At 48.6% G+C, this 21,229-nt stretch overlaps 2 protein-coding genes across 3 annotated transcripts in view; one reads left to right on the plus strand and one right to left on the minus strand.

Moving 5' to 3' along the window:
• Positions 1–16,119, plus strand: part of Tekt5 (tektin 5) — a 34,828-nt gene extending 18,709 nt beyond the window's left edge. For both annotated transcript variants that reach the window (XM_055597706.1, XM_055597705.1), the window contains 2 exons: positions 13,366–13,520; positions 15,629–16,119. In XM_055597706.1, coding sequence (XP_055453681.1) covers positions 13,366–13,520; positions 15,629–16,073 — 600 coding nt within the window. In that variant the 3' untranslated portion in view covers positions 16,074–16,119. The remainder of the gene's footprint in view (positions 1–13,365; positions 13,521–15,628) is intronic.
• On the minus strand, positions 12,246–12,681 carry LOC129669455 (small ubiquitin-related modifier 2-like). The gene has a single exon (XM_055597715.1). It carries the CDS (start codon positions 12,679–12,681, stop codon positions 12,394–12,396), a length of 288 nt encoding a protein of 95 aa, XP_055453690.1. The 3' UTR covers positions 12,246–12,393.
• Positions 16,120–21,229: the final 5,110 nt, after the last annotated feature.

Consider the following 21,229-nt stretch of genomic DNA (forward strand, 5'->3'; position numbering starts at 1 on the left):
TGTTCTCAATAGGAAGATCAAAAGCAGTATGTGTTGGTCTGGATGAACATCTGGGCAAGCAGCTGTCTTGTTCATTCCTTCCTTCACCTTCCTCTCTCATTTCCTTGAGGGACCAAGCCAGGCCTCCCTGTTACACAGACCTAGCCTGATTTGTGCAGACGTGTGAATGCCCCTGTGGGTTCGCCGGACAGGGAACATGTTGCAGCCTTTAGGTTCAAATATCAGGTCCCTCTGGCTGTGGTCTGAGGTGTGGTCTCAGGAGGTGGGCACTAAGGTGAGCCAAACAGGCCAGAAGCCCAGCCTCCATCAAGCTCTCAGAGGTAGGGCTGTTTCTCTGCTGGCTTTGAAAGGCCCCTTTCCTGAAGACAATGCTGTGAATTGCCTGTAGTCAGGGGACAGGGAGGAGACAAGAGACAGATGTGGCCATCACTGAGGAGAGTGATGTGTGATGGCCAGGGAAAACATGATTTTTTTTCTTCTTTGGGATACATTGTATAGCCTAGGCTGCCTAGAACTTGCTATGCAGCCCAGGCTAGCCTCAAACTATGATCTTCCTGCCTTCGATTCCCAAATGCTAGAATTCTGAGCATTCGCCGCAGGCAGGCTTGTGTGATTCTTTCCTTTTTCCTCTATTTTTTTGAAATTTCAATAGAAACACTATATTTGCACCATTCTCTCCCCTCCCTGAGGTGACTGTTTCCGTAGCCCATTACAGCCCTGTCTGCTGAATCACACCCCCAGTCAGACCTTGCTTTGGTCCCACACCCAGCTGCATGCCCACACCTGCTTTTGAATCTTTTTTCTATGTGTGTATCTGTGTGGCACATGTGCTGTGTGGTGTGGTGTGGTGTGGTTTGTGTCTCTGTGTGTGTGTGAGAGAGAGAGAGGGAAGACGGGCATACATATGTGCATGTGTAAGCCGGAGGTCAACATCAGGTGTCTCCCTCAGTCTCTTCACCTTACATATTGAGATAGGGCCTCTCATCAAAGCTGGAGCTCAGACTAGCTAGCTAGCAAGCCCAGGGCTAGTCTCTTATTTGTCAAACACTGGAATTACAGTCATTCCTTGGGGATCGGAACTCAGGGCCTCATGCTTGTGGGCAGGCACTTTAGCCATTGAACCATCCCAGGCCTGCGCTTGAATTTCTGAGAGGCCTGTCCTAACGCTCCGACCACGTCCCTAGGGCTTTCACCCTCTTGCTTGCTCCGTGAGAATCTTCCCCATCTAACTTTCATAGCTCTAACTTCCACATGATTCTGGGGGATTCCCGGGGCTTCAACTTTCAAGTGCTCACTGCAAACTTTAGAGTCCTTTTAGTTGTTTCTATCTCCCACCTTGCATGCACTGCCCCTACCAAACCCAGTCTCAGAACCACCTCCCTGTCTTACCTGGGTTATTGCTGTGGGCTCATACCTCCTCTGTGTACTTCTAAGATCATCCCCCTTTGTGTTTCAAACCTTAGAGTCCACTGATAACTTGACCACTAGTTTGGAGGGCCTTGAAGCCTTGCGTAGGTAATTAGACAGGAGGGAGAAAGTGTTCAGCTGTGTTAGATTCTTCAGAAACCGGAGGGAGGGCTGGGGACATAGCTCAGGTGGCAGAATGCCTGTCTACCATGCATGAAGCTCTGGATTCAGTCACCAGCACTGTATAGACAGGGATCAGGGCTACATGCCTATAATTCTGGCACTCAGGAAGTAGAGACCAAGGATCAGAAGTTTGAGGTCTTCCTCAGCTGTATAGTGGCTCTGAGGCCAGCCTAGGGTATGTGAGATTTTGTAAAAAAAAAAAAAAAAAAAAAAAGGTGGTGGGGGGGTAGGAAATAAGGACAGAGTCAAGGAAGGCAAGAGAGAGGAGTAGAAGGATGGAGGAAGGGAATAAGGGTTGGAAAAAGGAAGTTACTAGTCATGGAAAGAGTTTAACCAGACCACAGAGAGTTTTAAATCCAAACTCTAAAAGGCTTTCTTTTCTGCTGAAGTCCTTGGCATTTTGACTTTCAAAGGATTGTTAGCATCAGCAAAACTACCTCTTTTGCATGGGAACTGGGCAGGAAAGTGAGGGGTCTGAGGGCCGACAGTGGGTGGAGCCAAAGTCCAGCCCAAGCTTCTGGCCTTCTGTTTGACAGTGCAGTTTCTGTGGATGGGAAATGCTTTTGTGCTTCTCAAGCAGCCAGGTCCCTTCCAGCACTGTGGCGAGGGCCAGCCTACTAACGGCTTCTAAATCTGGCCAAGTCCTGGGAAGCAGAGCCGCTGGCCTTAAACACCACACTTGGTATGCCATGTAAGAGTCTTAGCTCTAAACAGTGTAGAAAAGGGTGGAGAGGTGGTTCCGTGGTTAGAGCACAAGTTGTCTGTTCTTCCAGACAACTTGGGTTCAAGTTCCAGCACCCACATTGGTGGTTCACAAACACTGGTAACTTGTAACAGTTGTGAGTTACAATGGATGTTCATGCCATGTTCTGGCCTCTCTGGACCCTGCACACATGTGGTGCCTACGTTCAGGCAAAACACGTATGCACACCAAGTTAAAAATTAAATGTAGAAAGGCAAACTTGTGTGCGGACAAGCAGAGTGACTAACCGTGGAGCACCTACCTCAATTTGGGTCCAGCCAAGGGATTTTGGAAATTAGTTCCAGGGAATTGCAGACTCCTGGGCCATAAGAAAGGACTGAGGCAATGGCCCAATGGGTAAACACTTACCATGCAAGCTTGACGATAGGGCTTGGATCTTCAGCACCACATAACAATCTGGTTGGCCTGGTGGCCCGCCTGTGATCCCAGAACTTGGGAAGCAGAGCCAGGCTCCCCAAAGCAAGCTGCCCACCTGGGCTAGCTGGAACTGGAGAACTCTGGCTTCCACAAGAGACACTACCTTAAAGTGGAGAACAATCAAGGAAAGTCATCTAGACCAAGCTTAGGCTACCACACGTTCACATAGCCCACATGCCCCACGCATGTGTGAGCGAGCATTTTCACACATAAGCACACACCACATTCACACACACACCACGTGCGCGCGCACACACACACACACACACACACACACACACATACACACACACACATATATACCCCCAAAAGGAGGAGGAGAACAACATGGTGACGCCCCCTATGAGGATGACAATGACCACAGTGATGAGAAGGAAGGAATAATAGGAATGCAAGAGAAGACCCAGCAGGCAGATGACAGGCAGGTGACAGATGGGCTATGTGTTGGAGGAATGGAGATGGCCAGCTCTACCTCCAGGGGTCTCTTGGAGTTGGTGTCTTAATTCCTTTTCTATTGCTGTGAAGAGACACCATAACCAAGAAAACTTATGAAAGAAAACCTGTAACTGGGGGCTTACTTACAGTTTCAGAGGGTTGATCCGTGATCATTCTGTGGGGAGAAGGGCGGCAGGCGGCAGGCAAGGAGGCGGTGTGGCTCTGGAGCAGTAGTTAAGAGCTTATATCCTGGTCCACAAGCTGGAGGCAGAGAAAGAGAGAGTCGGGTGTTGTCAGGAGCAGATTGGGGTTATAAGTGATTGCTCAAATAGGCAGAAGCTGAGCAAGCCCTGACCACAGCAATGCCAGAGGAGCACAACTGTCAAAGTTTGGAAACATTTTGTCTTGTCACAACTGCTGAGGGTGTCCTGCTCTACCACCCTCCCCCACCCACACACACACAGGGTCTCTCACTGAATGTGACACTGAGATGACAGTCCCGGAGGTCCTCCCATCTCTGCTCCTCAGCATGGGGTTACAGGTGGCACAGGACTGCACCCATTTTTTTTCCTGTGGGCCTTGAGGATTTGAACTCAAGTCCCTGAGCTTGTGCAGCAAGTGCTCTTAGCTACTGAGCCACCTCCCTCTCTTGTCTCTGAATCCTACATTTCTGAGTTGGAGGGCCCTGGCACAGGCCATCCATGTCCTGAGTTCCTGGCAGTGTTCCTGAGCCCTTCTCTCTCCACTTTTTGGTCCTGGTCTTGGATGAAATTGAAAATGTCCTATTACTTGACACCCCCCCCCCACACACACACACAAATTATTCCAGGCTTCTTGTGCCTTTGGAACTGAGGAGTCTGTTTGGATCTAGCCAGGCATCTCCTTGGAAATCCCTGGCTTCCTGCAAATCGGAAAACAATAAATTTGCAAGTTTGCACAAAGCTGGAGAAGGTCAACTGCCAGCTGGAGCCAAATCCTCCCTCCACATCAAAACTCAGTTCCTGGCCTTGGAGGCTTCTACTGTCACAAGACAAGATGCAGGCAGAGAGCTTAGGAGGCAGGCAATTCTGCCACATGCACCCCACCCCCCTTTCAAAGCCAGCACTGTGGTCTGTGTTCCAGCCGGGAGCAGCACACACCTCTACCCAGCAGAGTCCCTTTGTCTGTGGCTCAAGAGGGCATTCCTGCCTTCCACACTGTACAGGGCCAGACAGTGTCTCCAGTGGCAAGATGGAACACAGGGCTTTGTGCGTGCTCTGCAAGGACTCTGCTATTGAATTGTGTTCTCTGCCTGAGGGGAGCTTACTGACAGGCGACCTCCTACTGGGTGCTGGTGGTTCTTCCTGCTGGGAACAGGGGGAGAAAGCAGATGGAGAAACTGAGGCTGGGAGTTCAGGATTTTCCAGAGACCACACATAGCAGAGGTGGTGCCCATTTAGGTAGTTTATCAGCTACAAGGCCTCTCTGCTAGAAGGTCCCTTTGGATTTTGCTGGGTAGGCAAGCTGTGATGGCGCTGATCCAAGCCCCATCTCTCACTCTGTAGTCTGTGAGCACTGGCTCTACCTTCCAGAGGTTCTCTGCTTCTTTCTGCCTCTTTCCTTGCCAGTCCTGTTCCCAGCCTCGCCCCTCGGTCTTGCAAACTTAACCAGATGGGCTCCAAAGCACACATCAACCCCAGATGTTGTCCTTGAACATGCAAGACGAATCACGCGAGAGTCTTATTAGCACACAGATCCTGACTGCAGGTGTAGACTGAGCACAGAGTTCGCCCTTTCCAGCAAGCTTTCAGACTTCAGTGGTCTCTGGCCCACACTTTGACTTGCAAGGCTCTAGAGCAGCAGTTCTCAGCCTGTGGGTCATGACTTCTTTGGCAAACCTCTATCTCCAAAAATTATATGAATTATAATTCATGACAGAAGCAAAAATATAGTTAAGAAGTAGCAACAAAGGCAACTTTATGGTTGGAGGTCACCACAACACGAGGAACTGTATTCAAGAGTCACAGCATTAGGAAGGTTGAGAACCACTGCTCTAGAGTAACTGTTCTCTGAATCCCAGAAGCCTGAGGAGCATCAGCTTTGTAGCATGGACAGATCATGACTCCCTTTGTGATGCTCTCCAGTGAGAGAATTACAAACTAATATGCCTAGGGCTGAATTTTGGCCTCTACCTGGTTGTGTAAGTTAAGTTTTATTAGAACACAGCCACATCCGTCTCCACATAAAGGCCAAATTGAGCCATCTGGAAGGGGCTGGCTTGAAACCTTACAAGGAAAATATGGCCAGATATGGTGGTGCATACTTGTGGTCTAAGCACTTGGAAGACTGAGGCAGGAGGATCACCATAAATTCTAGGCTCGCCTAGGCTACAAAGTTGAGATGCTGTCTCAAAAAAGAAAGGCTGGAGAGATGGCTCAGTGGCCAAAACACTTGCTGGGCAAGCCCCACAACCTGAGGTCAATTCCAAGATCTCATTGAGGAAGGAGAGACTGGCTCCCAGAAGGTATCTTCTGACCTCCTTGTTTATCTGTGCCATGGTTCACACTAGTGCTGCCCCCAGGCCCCATAAAGAAATTTTAAAAGGGGAGAGAGAGAGAGAGAAAGAGGAAAAGAGAAAATCCCAGAAACACTAGTGGTTAGCATAACCCCGGGATGAAGACTTGAACTGGAGTCCCCAGAACACAGCCACACCTGCGTTAGGAGTCTTCCAGGCTGATGGTGAAGAACTTGGTGATTATGGGGAGCTGGAAGTTGCAGGCCCAGAGACAGATTAGCCTGGACCATCTATCATCCGCTTAGTAGGTGTTCACTGTTCACCTCTCATCTTTGTAGTGGTCAGGAGGGACCTTTGAAATGGACCAGCTTAGCAAATCTCTAGCTCCTACAGGCCCAGTAGCTAAGGTGGTCATCAGGCAGCACCTACAGGGGAGGTTTCCCATTCTGCTGTGACCTGCCAACCTGCTGTCCCCAGCAGTGAATTTGGCAAATCCGTGACTGTTTTATCCTGTGACTATGAAAAGTCACTTCTTCCACCATGCAACTTGAGTTCATGATCTCCAATCCATGGTCACTGGATAGTTAGCTCAGAGTAGACTATAGCTTAATCCCCTACAAGTAGGACCTGAGTTTATGTCACCAGTGAACTTGAGTCTCAGAGCCAAGGACCTGTGGTGTAGGCAGGCATGGCCTCAAAGCTCAGGAGAAGAAAAAATCTACCCTTTCTCTGTACTTTCAAGCAATTTGAGTTTTGATGGATGAGGCCCACTCAGTGTGGTCATGCCCACTGGGTCCATCCATCCTGATGGAACTGTCTTCTAGAATCCACTCACAGACATACCCCGAGTTGCTTTTGCCAGCTCTCTGAACACCCTCAGTCCAGACCAGATCAACATAGGAAGTAATCCCCCAACATATTATCTCATGTTAGTGGGTTATTGTAATTCTGCCAGTCTGACCAACAAAAGAAAACATACCCTGCAGCCACTGGCAACTAGGAAGGGTTCTGCAGAGGTTGAGTATAAACTGAGTTAGGCCCAGAGAGCCTGGGAAGCTCACCAGGTCACACAGCAAGTAAGAACAGTAGCTGGCCTGTGAAGCTGTGTGTGACTGCAACACATGGGTTTTAGGGAGATGGAGGGAGCTGTCCTCTGATGCTCAGCACCGGGGGCTTAGGACACTCCCTTCCCGGGCTCCCTACCCTGCCTGGAGGGGTGCAGAGGAGTGAGGCAGGCCCCCCTCTCTCACTGCTCTTTCCCAACTGAATTCCCACTCCCAGCCAAGGCAGGAAAAGCCTGGCAGCTGCCAGTTCCAGTATGCCAAGACTCCACCCATGGGGTGACCCCCTGGGTCCAATCCCCAGAGGCCCCGCCCAACCTCTGGAGTAAGCCAAACTGCCTGGGAGCCTCTTTCCCGAGCTTTGTGGGAACAGAAAGATGAACATTCCAGGGAAGCCCCTTAGAGCCTGGGGCCAAGATGCCAGCCAGCCGTGTGTGTGTGTGTGTGTGTGTGTGTGTGTGTGTGTGTGTGTGTGTGCGCGCGCGCGCGCGAGCGATGTGTTTGTGCTTGCTTGCTTTCGTGTTTATGTGAGTGTGTAGTATCACCAGGCCGAGGGTGGGGGTTGGGAATGGGGGTGGAGAGAAAAGTGCTCTTTCAAGAGGGCATCCACCTCTGCTCTGAGTGTGGCTGTAAACTTGAGTAGGCCTCATGTCTGTGTCTCAAAGAAAAGGACTCACATTTGCTAAAGTTTTAAAGCATTGTTTAATGGGGTGCAGAAGAAGCCGGCTGGGTGTTTTAGCCACAGCCTGAGGAGGTGAATGCAGTGAGAGGGAATCCCTCAAGGTCAGCTCCTGCAGGCTTGAGTTTTCTTCTTTGTTCTTGTTGAGAACAGCTCTCAGAGCTTAGTGTCCAGCACCTGGACTTGTGCTCTGTGGAGTGCTGGGGTGGCAGATGTGTGCCACCACACCCTGCAAACTGCTGAACTTGATATAAATGTGGGGATATCAGAACTCGGGGCAGGTGGGAGTGCCTTGAAAGGAGGTAGAGTATTTGAGACACTCTGCGTGAAGGTGTGCGTGTGTTACATGCGTTTAGTAAGTAACTGGAACTTGAGGCTCTGCACTCAGTGGCATGTGCCAACTTGCCCAGGCTCTCCTCTCTAGAGGCCTTTTGGGCTCCCGACTTCCTGCCAGGGGTGTTTGCAGAGTCTGAGCCATGGAGAAAGAATCACAGCTCTGGTGCTGAGGGTTCAGTTTCAAAGTTGTCTGTAAATTTCTCCCAGGAACCTGCAAGTCCTGGGGTGTGGGTGGCAGCTCCCCTGTGCCAGGTCCCTTGTGGGAGGCACCAGTGGGTCCCCATGCATAAATCTTAAACAAATGTGACTGGCTCTACACTGCTTCTCCTTGCTGGGACAGCCAGCCTGGGTTTAACACCACATCCTCACCTGCAGCGAAGCAATTAACACAGCCTCTTCCTGCTGAGAACCCCTACAGTTTACCTGCTTCTCTGTCACCCCGCACTCTTCCCCTATGGTTCTGCCCTGCTAAATCACTGGAAGGTTTCTGTGAGTCAGTGAGGATTCTGTGAAGTCTTCCCCCCCCCCCCCACAGGGTCAGCGCCTCCGTGGGGCAGAACTGAAGAGCTGTTCTGAAGAATCTCCAGAACATAGCCCAGTGTCAGTCAGGAAATCCAGGGCTGGCTTTTACTGTGTAGTGTTTTGCCCTTGAACTAGAGGTTCTTTTTAAAAGGAAACTTTTATTTGTGTGCATCGTATTTAGTGTGTGTGTGTGTGTGTGTGTGTGTGTGTGTGTGTGTGTGCACATGCCACAGCACACGTGTAGAGATCAGAAAACTTGAGTGAGCTCCCTCTGTCCACCATAAGGGCTCCGGGCTGGCGCTGAAGCCATCAGCAGGACAGCAAGTGCTTTTACCCACAAACCATTCATTCATTCATTCATTCATTCATTCATTCATTCATTCATTCATTTTTGAGTCAGGGTCTCAGGTAGCCCAGGTTGGCCTCACTGAAAATGAACTTGAACTGGCCCTCTCACCTCCGCCTCCCAAATGCCGGGAAGGCAGGAATGTGCCACAACACCCAGCTAGAAGAAACTCTTGGGACTGGGAGCTTTGCTTTTCCTTTTGGCCCTGATAAAGAGGCTGAATTCTCGTTTGTGGGAGCTCTTGGCACACGTGGGTCATGTGAAACTCAGAGCTTGTGTCTTCACTCACTTTGTTGCATGTCTGGCAGCGCTCTGTACTCCAGGCCCCCTGTTTTGATAATCGCTGTATGGCTCTTCATTTAATGTGCCATTATAAACGCACATGGTGCTTGTGTTAGTAATGATGGCAAAGGGGGACTAGGCTCTGTCAGTCTCAGTGTTACCTTTCTCAGTGTTGTGACAAAAACCTGACAGAAGTACTTTGCTCAACAGGAAGGCCACATCAGGACACTCTCATTGCACTCTGGGTGATGGGCCCCGATGGTTCCTCTTCAGCAGGAAGGCCCAGACCCTGGCCAGCCCACACAGTTGTTTGTCTTCCAGCCTATGGGGATCACAGTCCACAGACTTTGGGAGGCTAGATTTCCCACTTGGGATTCTCTCGAGACACACAGACTTCCAGAGTTTGAGCAGGGGTTGTGTCTCAGTGGAATTTATGACAGGCTAGATAAGAGGCTGTTGGGAACATTTTTTGGCAGCAGGTACACCCACCTGGGCCTGGGCAGATGTGCCCTGGGTATGAATCATTAGTGGGCTGTAGCAGAAGGTTCTGGAAAACCCCAATGTTGTGGAAAACCCACAGACAGGTCTGATCAAGACAGGCAGCCAGGAGGGGCAAAGGTGTGTGAAGAAATAAGCAACCATGGACTCCAGCCTAGGGCCTGAGGAAGGACAGGAGGCAGGAGAGAGATATTCCACACACCCTCCTGTCCTCACACCCTTGTCCCCTGTGTCACCACTGATGCAACTCCACCTGAGCTCCATCCCTGCCTTATTTATGTTCACATGAAAAGGAGTACCAGATTCGTTCACCTTGACCACCTGGCCGCTTTGCCAGTTTTGCCACCCCTACCTGCACCGTTTACTACTGAACCTCGTTTAAAAAATAGAGTCACCTCAATCTTTAAGCTAAAATTTTATTTAGAAGGGACAGTTTATGGGCTAGCTGACTAGCACATGCTACCTCTCCAAAGGCTGAGGCAGGAGGATTGTGTTAAACTTGAGGGCAGCCTGGGCTATAGTAAGGATGCCTTAAAAAAAAAAAAAAGAAGAATCAGTAAGAAAGAGCTGCAACAAGGCATGCATATGTCTGTAATCTAGCACTCCAGAGGCTACACAGGAGGACTGTGAATTAGAGCTTTACCTTAGCTATATACTAAGACCTTGCTTGAAATAAAAATAAAGAAGAGGAAATCATTGGCAACAAATAGACTTGCAGGCTCACTGTCATTCATTTAGTCTGTGTACCGAGCAGGCTTCTCAAATTTAGCAAATCGGGCACCCTGGTATACCTCAAGGTCAGAAGATGCCCCTTTGGAATGTCAGAGCATGCTGAGCCGTGACTGACGGGGGCATGCCTTGCATTGTTCGGGTTGTTACAAGTAGCATAGACTGGATACTTTATAGTGAATTTTATTCAGATGCGTGTATTTAGCCTTTGGGAGGCTAAAACAGGAGGGTTGCAAGCTCCAGCCTAGTCCCGGATACATAGTAAGACCTTATTTCAAAACAAGACAAATAAAATCACACCCAAAATAATGAAAGCAGTTTGTGAGGCTGTGAGTCTCCAGTATCAGACAGACAGCTTGGCAGGGGTCTGGTGGATTAGAAAATTGTTGATTTCTTGTTGTTTCTTGCATGACAGAAAGGTCCCCACCTCATGACCTATTCAATTTCCAAATGTTCCACTTTCAACAGCTGGCACAGGAGTGAGGGTTCCCATGTACTTTGTGTATATGTACTTTGGAGAGTGGCAACATTCACTCTGTTACAGGACACATGCTATTGTGTACCTGGAATTAGAGGCAGCCAGGTGTCCTGTAGTGTAGCTGGCTACTCTTCTGATGGAGTTGGCTCCCACCATCCATGTCTTTCTTGTCCCCCTGGTTTGAATGATGGGACTTTCCCAGCAATGTTTTCTTAGTGGTTTCCTTGGCTTTATTGCTCCTCACTATTGGACTGGCAGAGTAGGGGTAGTGAACAGCCCTTTCTGAGTTGGGTCTGATTTCAAGATGGCCACCCACAAAGCCGACATCTGTTTTCAGTAAAGCTAGATTAAACAATATCCTAGTGGAGATCCTGTATTGTTTTTTTCTTTAAGCATTATGGAATGTCTGGCCATATGGAACTGAACTCTTTGTGGGGACGCAATAATTGCAGAACACCCTGGCAATGAAGCCTGTGGAGAGCATTACTTTTAGGTGGGCACAGAATGCGTGCATCTTTGGCACTGGGTGATTCAGGGGCCAGAATGAGAGTCAGAACAACACATCTACAAAGAGCATTCTCCCGGGAGAGTGCCATGGGAAACAGCTGCTCTTACACCTAGGACTGCTGGCTGAGGGTGCGGAGTGGTCATTTCTGTCAGTGAAGAGATTAGGTTATTAGCATCCACTCAGCCCTAGGCAAGATTAGGGATGGCCATGTAACCCCTCAGGAAATCAGCAGCCTAGTGGGCCTGCTCTTTCCTGACAAACTCGTCATCTTCTATCGTTTTTACATGTGGATAAAGATCTCATGTAGCTCAGGCTGGTCTCTCAAATTTCCTTTGTAGTTAAGGATCTCCTTGAATTTGTGATCCTCTTGCCTTCATCTCCTGAGTGTTGGGGCTACAGGAGTAGTATGCTGCTACTGGGGATCGAAGCCAGGGCGTTACACATACATATCCAGTTGATGTTCTTTCATTTTTATTATGGAAAGTTTCAAACACATAGTATAGAAGGACACATAATGAATTCCATATACCCAGTACAGACATCAACTCTTCTCCGATCTTTTCCTTTGTGACCTTCTAATTTCCTCATGCATGCTGGGTAAGCACTTTGCCACCAAGCTATATTGGAGACTTTTATCTACTTTTCTTTTTTTCATTTTAAACAAGAAGTTTATTTAAACAACAAGATGCTTGACTTGAAGGGAAAACTATCTAGGATCATTTTGTTCAAAAGTAATTTACCCCCTACTTAAAGACAGATTGCCTTACATGTAACAGCTACATACAAAAAAGTTATAAAATTGTCCTTGGTTTTACAATGATAAATGAAAAACATTAAAATTCTCCAATCGAACAAGGTATGCAAGGATTTTATGTTGTTGGGTTCTTTTGTTAAAACAAGGAGAGAAAAGTAACTTACTGGAATATAAAGATAAGAGCTGAATGAGCACGCCGCTAATGGAGAAAAGGGGAGATTTTCACAGAACCAGTACTTTCCCCAACCATCTCCATCGGTGTCAACCAAAACAGAACATTGGCCATTTAGTTTAAAAAAGAAAAAGGAAAGAAAAGCAATATGCTTGTGCACATACACCAGTTACTTTATGTGCAATAAGGAAATGGGAACAGGGAAATGAGAGAATAGAGAAAACTATGCTGTAGTAGTCAGGATGTGGTGGAACCAAATCGCCGTTTTCTAACTGAGAATGTGTTCTTGGTCTATAACAAAATTCTGGAGTAAGTAGCAGGTCCCCTTTTCAGTAGACACCTCCTGTCTGCTGCTGGAACACATCAATCGTGTCTTCATCCTCCATCTCCAACTGTGCAGGTGTGTCTGTTTCATTGATTGGTTGCCCATCAAACCGGAATCTGATCTGCCTCATTGACAAACCCGGTCGTTCACAATAGGCTTTCATTAGTTTACTAAGTGGTGTATGCCTCTTAATCTTAAACTGCACCACAGAACCATCCTGCCCCGCCACCTTCAAATTCATATGATCCTTGTTCTCAGTCTTGACTCCTTCCTCGGGCTTCTCATTGGCCATGGCGAGCGCCGGAGTCTCCTCAGCTGCTGCCTCACAAAAGAGGCACCAGGTCCACACTGAAGGAGTCTTTTATCTACTTTTCTACTGAGGTGTAACAAGTCTGATAAAAAAAAAAAAGTGCATACAGCCGAATGAATTTTAATAAGGTTTTTCCAGTTTCGTACCTCTACCAACATCAAGACATGACATTTCTCATCCCAGCAGGCTTCCTCCTGCCTCTGCTGGGATTCACATTTTTATAGAATGGAACAATGGCAACATGATATGGGGAAAGTTACTTCTGTGAATATGTTTTAGAAAATACCCCCCACACATCTTTTCTTCCTTCTCTCTTCTCTCCTTTCTTCCTTTCCTTTCCTTTTTCCTTTTTCTTTTCTTCCTCTCTCCCTCCCTCCCTCCCTTTCTCCCTCTCTTCCTACTGAACAATAATCGGTTTACTCCAGTAGAGTCTCAAAACCACAATCAGTCTTGGTGCTGACCCAGCCCCAGCGCTCAGTGCTATGGTGACAAGCAGTAGTAGTGGCTGTTTCTGACGGCCCAAATCACACTCCCTGCCCCAAAGGTGGTCAGGGTTGGGGAGCAGCCAGGCCAGGGGTCCCTGAGGTGACTTCAGTTCCCCGCCTTCCCCAAGAGAAGGAAGTGAGAGGGTTCTAGCAGGCTGTGACAGTCTCCTCATGCCCACAGATACTGCAGGAGATCTTCCAGGCAGAGAATACCATCATGTTGCTGGAGAGAGCCATCATGGCCAAGGAATGTCCAATGAAGGTGGCCCAGACCAGGCTGGCATGCAGGACCCGACGACCCAATGTGGAGCTGTGCAGGGACATAGCACAGTTCAAGTGAGTGCGGGCAGGGAGGACTGAAGGGTGGGCGCTGGAAGCCTCACCGTTGCTGACATTGCAGGTATGCGAGCCTGGGCTCTCCCTGGCGGTCTAACAAGCAGCTTTGCCTACTCATCTTAACAGGTCAGTTGGATAATAACTGAAAAGCACAGGCAGGTGATTCATTCAGTGGAGCCACGCTGGCGAAGGGAACACTTCCAGAGGCCCATTTTCACCACTCCCCTAGTTCATCTTCAGGGTCCTGACATGAGGTTTAGGTTTAAACAGAGGAGAACACGCATAGCAGCCCTGATTACAGTGTGGCTTCATCCATCATTGTCTAAGCTCCTATCTCTCCCGAAAGGCGGTCTGGTAGATTATTAGAACTTCATGAAAAGCTCCTGAGCCCCTCTGTCTTCATCCCTTTCCTTTCCTCATCATTAGACCCCTGGGGGAGGGGAGGGGAGAGAACTTCAATTTCTTGGGAACTGTAGTTTCAATTGGATAGTAGCCAAAATAAGAGGCACGGTGTTTCTTTAGGGCATCTGAGGGCCAGAGTTAGGACACCCAGTCCACGCCTCAGCTGTGAGCTGGATGGAGGTGTAGAGGTCCAGGTTCCACTCCTACTGTGTCACTCTCTGAAGCTCCCCCACCCTTTAGCACTACCTCACTGCTCGGGAAACTCTCGTTTCCTCTGAAAGGCCAAGGAGACCACAGCAGCAAGGATAGACACAGTCCTGGCCCCTCTGTGCCTTCAGCATCTCTCACTTCAGGATGTGATGGGAGAGGCACCTGCTTGCATTTGTGTCCTGGCTCATCTCAGGGTTATCCTTGGCTACACAGAGTTTGAGGCCAGCCTAGGCCACATGAGACATTGTCTCTAAAAGTTTTTAAAATGTAAAAGGTAGACTATAAATTGAATGAATGGAGGGTTTTAGTTTTGTTTTTTATAAGCTTCTGAATCAAGAGGCCACATTTCAAGTGCTCTTCAGCCCTTATGTGGCTCCTGGGCTTGTCATGAGTGGACAGCATGGGCAACTCAGAGTCCCTCTTGACAGTGCTGTTGTAGAACCTTCTCTCCTTGGTCCCCACATGTTTACTCTTGTTGCCCCCCCCATAGCCCCTTCCAGTACTTCTGGAAAGCTCTGAGGCGCAGAGCCTAGGGAAATGGGGTAAGGTGTGAGACAGTATGGGGCTGGCCTCAGATGCGCCTCCACCACAGCTCCGAGGCTCAGTGTGTGCCTTTCCATTGTGCTGCAGTTTTCAGTTCCTCTGACTCAGTTGTCCAGTGGCTGTGGGCTGCTGGGAGGGGCTCTCTTCCAGGACAGGTGGCTTCCACTGGTTAGAAGCCATAATTCTCTGAGGTGTGAACCTATGAGCCAACAGGAACTAAAGCAGCATGGATGTGTGTTCCAGCTGGAAAAAGAGACCTGAGCAAAATTCACCAGGTACCTGTTCTCATATGCAAATGAGTCTGGTCCATGTGTCACCTGCAGAGACTGTGTTTTCCAACTACCCAACCCTCATTGAAAATACACCTGACAGCAGGACTCGTGCCTATAATGGAAACTATTGGGAGATGAAGGAAATGTGAAACCAGGAAAGGAAAGAGGAAAGGGAAGGAGAAAATGGGATGTGTGTTGTGGGGGTGGAGGGAGTTTACCAGAAAGGACAAAGGCAACACAAACCAAGTCACATAAGAGGCCAGGTATGCTTGAGTGGCTTAGGCGGGAGGACAGCTTAAGCACTAGAGTTGGAGACAATGTCACATAGTGACACCATCTTAGAGACAAACAAAGCACAGAATGAATCATTCCTTTGCACGGACAGTGTTGCTTGGTTGGTGTCTTCAGGTCAGGTTGGAGAAGCAGGGGCTGGACTGCTGGCCCTGGGGGCATGCCCATGGTTAACTCATTGACAGATTCTGCCCTCTGTACTATGTCTCCTTCTTCATGCTTTGTCAGCCTTGGTGGCCCTCTCAGAGTGCTCCACTGCGCGTCCTCCCCTCTAGGGCTGAGGACTGCACTGCAGTGGCCATCCTGAGTCACCTTCCCTGCCACACAAGGGTGGCTGTGCTGAAAGGGACGAGTCATGGAGTCTTCTCCCTGCCCCCCCCCCCCCCGCAGGCTCGTGAATGAAGTCTTCACCATAGACGACACCCTACAGACGCTCAAGCTGAGGCTTCAGGAGACACAAGACTCGCTGCAGCTGCTGGTGATGACCAAGTGTCGGTTGGAGCACGAGCTGGCCATCAAGGCCAACACCTTAAGCATTGACAAGGACAAGTGCATGCGCATGCGCAAGACTTTCCCCAGCACGCCCCGCCTGGTGGGCTACAACTGCTCTAGCGGCTACACACCTAGTGCCAGCATAACCTCTGGTGTCAACCCGGCCCTCTTTGGCAGTGCCTCCTACGATGGCTCAGCTCTTTATGGAGGTCCCGACCCCTACTGTGACGCCGCCTCTTGTGGAGACTCGGTCACCTGCAGGCATCCCCCTCCTTGTGGGGGTGCTGCACTCTGTCCCCGCCCTATGTCGTGTTCCAGCCCTGGCTCCTGGCAGGTGTGTTAATGGCAGAACGTTGGAGAAGGCTGAAAAGAAAATAAAAGAGTCTTTATCTCCCTTTGCTGTCTTCTTAAAAATGTGAAGATATAGAACCGAAGTATATCAGCTCTTTGAGCTAGTTCCTGGGGGCAGATGGCTCGTGGGAGGTCATGAAAGATAGGATGGGATTCCTCAAGGAATCCCTGGAGTTGCCACAGAAAGCTTCTTCTCTTCTCACTCTCTTCCCTCTCCTCCCGTGTGTCCCTCCCTGTCTTTCTGTCCTCACTATTTAAGCGTTCCGAATATGAGCTGGGGATCTGACTCTGGTGGTGACTTACTTAGAGCCAGGGTTCATTTCCTAGTAATTTCAGATTTATAGACAAGTGCAGAAGTAATAGACTTGGGCAGCTGAGATAGCTGATAATCCCGTGCTGCTCAATCCCAGAGCCTGACAGCCAGGCCCTTTATTCAAAAGGCTAGATGAGGTGGTGCACACCTCTATAGCCAGCCCTCCTACAGCTAGAAGGGAGGCAGAAACAGGATTGCCAGGAAGCTCACAGGCCAGCTAGCCTGTGCCAGCATGAGCCCAATTTCGAGAAGGGATGAAGAGAACTCAGGAGACGGGTCTCGATGCAAAATCACAAGAGGTTTATTTTGACCATTGCGCAATGGGGTCAGCCCTGCTGGTCAGCAAGGAGTGGCACTGGGAGACAAAGGCCTTGGGTTTTTAAAGGACAAAGAGCAGGAAATTTTAGAGGTTACCATCTTGGCAATTCAGGATTGGATGAGGTATTTAACTTTTAAAATAATTGGTTGGTTCTGGGCACCCTTAGGTCTGGTCAGCCCTGTTGTAAATATCTGATCTTCAAGTCAGTTTGGAATTTCCTGCCATATGAGATATAGCCACAGTTAAAGGTGGGAGAGTGATTAACTCATCCCGTGTCTGTTCTGAGGAGTGGGGGCTACAGGCTTTGGATCAAAGGTCAGGAGCTATTCAGGAGAAGGATTGGTGCCACTTGCCCCAGTTTCCAATCAAAGTTTATCTCACAGGCGCCGGCTGGTGATTTTCTCTCCACTTAGTAGAGTTGTTCTGCTTGTTCTCTTCCTTATCTCTGCCCTCGCAGATGGCTAATGTCAGGAACTTTTATATTCCTCTGCTCTCTGGAGAAGCACTAAGAGGCTTTAATTAACATGGACCTAAAACTTGGAAATATAAGTTATAGGGCAATTAAAAGAGACAGAGGTTACAAAGTTAGTCTGATTCTTTCAGTGTAACAAAGAAAGACTCGGGGCTGGAGAGGCATCTCAGCATCTAAGTGTACTTACTGTTAGAATTTTGGAACCGAACCTGCTTCTGGGTTGCCTAGTAACCTATGATGTCATCATGTGTCCCCGGCCAGGTGGCCACACCTGGAAGGCATGGTTACCTTGCCCCTTAAAAGGATCATCCGGCCATGTGGTCCCTCTCTTGGTCCTTTATCTCTTGGTCTCTCTTGCTTCTGGCCTCTTCTCTCTTGGCCTTCTCCACTTTCTCTGTCAGGGCGCCCCCTTTTCTCTCTTTCCCTCTCTCTCTCTTTCCCTCATCATGTCCCTCTCTCCCTTTCTCTTTATATCTACCTAATAAACCACTTTCATATAGAAGATCTGTTGTATGCCTAATCGTCATTTAATTTGTCCCATAACATTTCACTTACTGTTGGTGCAGAAGACCTAACTTTGATTCCTAATGTCCACATGGTTGCTCACAACCATGGTGCTATTTGTCTAGTTTACCTGAATTTTCTTAGACAGAGTCTCACTGTGTAGCCCAGGCTAGTCTTGAACTCAGATTCTCCTGCCTGTGCCTCCCAGGTACTGACTAGAGGCTGTGCCATCACACTTAGCCCTCTGATTACCAACATCTTACATGTTACAGAGAATTTGCCAAAACTAAGTTAATACTCACGTATTTCCACCAACTAAATCCTAGAGTTTTTCCATCTCCTTCCTCTTTCTGGTCTAGAATCCAATCCACATTCCACTGGGTTAGAATGGATTTCTCAGCTTTGTTGTTGTTGTCTTCTAGTATCCATCATTCCTTATTTTTCATGATCTTGACAAATTTTCATCGCTTTGTTCTTTGAGATGGGGGTCTTGATGTGTGGCCCTTACTAGACTCAAACTCTGTTGATACAGTCTCTGCCACCTGAGTGCTGGGGTGTGTGTGTGTGTGTGTGTGTGTGTGTGTGTGTGTGTGTGTAGGATAGGGGTAACTTTGTTTTCTCTTTTCTCCTTCCACCCTCTGTGGGCCCAGGAGATGGAACTTAGGTCACCAGGCTTACATAGCAAGTGCTGGTTCCCTTTGAACCACCGAGCCAGCTCCAGCTTCTGCTTCTGCAAACACTCATCCATTGGGAAGAAAGCTTCCTCTCTTTTGCCCCCTTAATGAATTTCTTCATCAATTCAGAACAGCAGCATGGACAGTAACTAAGCCTTGGGTTCCAATCCAACGCTGTGTCTTATTAAGGATGTTGCTCCAGTTAGGGGTCACGGGGCCTTTAGTGCAGTGGTTCTCAACCTGTGAATCATGACCCTTTGGACAACCCTTTATCTCCAAAAATATTTGCATTACAATTCATAACAGTAACAAAATTACAGTTGTGAAGTAGCAACAAAATAATTTTATGGTTGGGGGTCACCACAGCACAAGGAACCTGTATTAAAGCATTAGGAAGGTTGAGAGCCACTGCTTTCCGTGATGGAGTAGAAACCACAGTGTGGGTGCTTATGCATGAGGATTTTGAGAAACGGATGCTTAGGAGGTTTGGGATGAACTTGTGAAAAGGCTGAGCAGAGGGAACCAGAGTGCTTGAGATTTCAGTCATCTCTGGATCTGTCCCTGCACAGACAGATGTTTCATGAACACTTCATGAGTGAATAGTGAGTGGCCACATCAGTGCATACAAACACAAACATGTAAGAGAAGTGTGTGTGTCCTGAGGGTAGAGAAAATGAGCCAAATACAGTAGGAGGCCCAGACTATGGTGGCCCCCAGCACACATACACACACACAAACACTGTGGCTCTCAGAAGCCAGCGTGCTGCTTACCACAGTTACTGGGCTGGTGTCGTGTTGCAGGCACCATGCTAGGAAATTTTAGGGACAGCCCCAAGGCTGACCCCTTGCCAGGCCCAAGAACAGGCTGAGAGCCTGCAGAGGAATTCCTAGCTGACCCATTTTCCAGGTTGTCTCAGGAGGGATGCTGAACAGCTAGATGGCTCCACGCAATAACATTCTCTAAGGAGTGTGTGTGTGTGCCTGAACCCCACGTTCTAGCATTACCCTGAAGATCAGAACTGGTGCTAGAACTCGAGGAGGTTTTTGGAGAGAGAGAAAAGTAAAGAACCACAAGGGAAAAGATGGAGTTCATGGTATGAAGACTGAGGAGGCTGAGGGGTATGGGCTCAGACCCCTATTTGTAGAGGCTTTTCAGAACCTGTCATATCCTTTGCTGGCATTCAAGTAACAAAAGCTGCATTTATATGGGTATATATGCACATCTGGCTTCTTTTAAAAAATGGAGCTGGTTGTGGTGGCCCATGCTTTTCTGCCCAGTACTAGGGAGGCAGAGGCAGGCATATTTCTGTGAGTTTGAAATCAGCCTGGTTTACATAGCAAATTTCTGGGTATCCAGGGCTACATAGCCCTGCCTAAGGGGAAAGAAAGGGGTCTATATGTCTTCCTTCCACTCACGCTCTTTGATGTGGATGACACCGACTTGGCAATATTGCATTTATCACAGGCTTCTTAGCACTCTTCAGTTGCCCTGCTTCAGCGGTGCCACCTGCTGACAGTGCATATGCCTTTTTTGCTGTGATTTGATAAGAATTCTGAACTCTTTGAGTCTGGGGATGTGGCTCAGTTGGTAGGGCACCTAGCATGTGTGAAGCCCTGGGATCCATCCTTCATGAAAGTGGCTGTGGTGGAGAGATGGATCAGCAGCCATGAGAGCATACTGCTCCTGTAGCACAGGGTGGCTTCCTGAACCTACATCGAGGCTCAAGTGTCCATAAGTCCAGTTCCAAGGAAGTCAATATCCTCCTTTTCTGCCTGTGAGGGCATTCAGTGTGCATGAACTCACGAAAGTGCAAACACACACACACACAAAACCACAAGTGACCTGGTGTGGTAGAGCACACCTTTAATCCCAGCACCCAGGAAATAGAAGCAGGATGATCAGAAGTTCGAGGTAATCAGTTACACATGGAGCCTGACACTGCCTGGCCTATATGAGCTCCTGTATCAAAGATGGGGGAGGGAGAAGAAGATGTAGAAACTGTCTGGTGCCTCTGGAAAATCGAAGTCCTGTGTGGTAGAGACAAGAGAGCCCTTCAAAGAGGCTAGATGGGTGTGGCTGACAGTTCTGTGCACTCGTTTTCCCAGAGGACCTGGTTTGATTCCCAGCACCATCATAGTGCTGGGTTTACAACCATTTGTAATTCCAGTTTTAGGAGAACTGGTGCTCTGTTCTCAACTTCATGGGCACCAGGCACACATGTGGTGCACATACATGCATGCAGGCAAAACACTCATACATATACAATAAACCTTAAAAAATGGACTTAGGGGTGGGAATAGACATGGAGGGAACAAGAACACCACAAGGATACCAACAAAACTAAAAGATATGAGCCCAGGGGCTCCTGCAGAGACTGATGCTCCAATGGAGGACCATGCATGGAAAGGACCTAGACCCCCTGCTCAAATGTGGCCAATTGGCAGCTCAGTCTCCATGTGGATCTCTGAGTGAGGGCTGTCTTTATCATTAACTTGGCTGACTGTTCCTGGATCACTCACCCTTGGTGATGCAGCCTTGCCAGGCCATGGGGGAAGAGAATCCAGGCAGTCCTGATGAGATTTAACAAGCTATGGGCAGATGGCAATAGTGGAGAACTCCCCCTTTTAGTAGACTAGGGGAAGGGAATGGGGGAAAGAGGGAGAGAAGGTGGGGATGGGGGAGTCAAGGGAGGGGGCTTCAATCGGGATATATAATGAATAAATTGTGAAGAAAAAAAATAAAATAAAATAAATGGACTTGAACGTAGTACCCTCAAGATTTGCAATGGAGAACAGTCTTGGTCGGCTTTCCTGTGGCACCTTGCTTTCCTGTGTCAACTTCTCACAATCAATGTATTTCTGTGCC

This window comes from Psammomys obesus, unplaced genomic scaffold, assembly GCF_907164565.1.
Source record: "Psammomys obesus unplaced genomic scaffold, mPsaObe1.curated_primary_1811, whole genome shotgun sequence".
Classification (NCBI taxonomy): Eukaryota; Metazoa; Chordata; class Mammalia; order Rodentia; family Muridae; genus Psammomys; species Psammomys obesus.

Excerpts from the sequence above, each read along its gene's own strand:
- LOC129669455 (XM_055597715.1), bottom strand. The coding sequence starts at position 12,681 with ATGGCCAATGAGAAGCCCGAGGAAGGAGTCAAGACTGAGAACAAGGAT.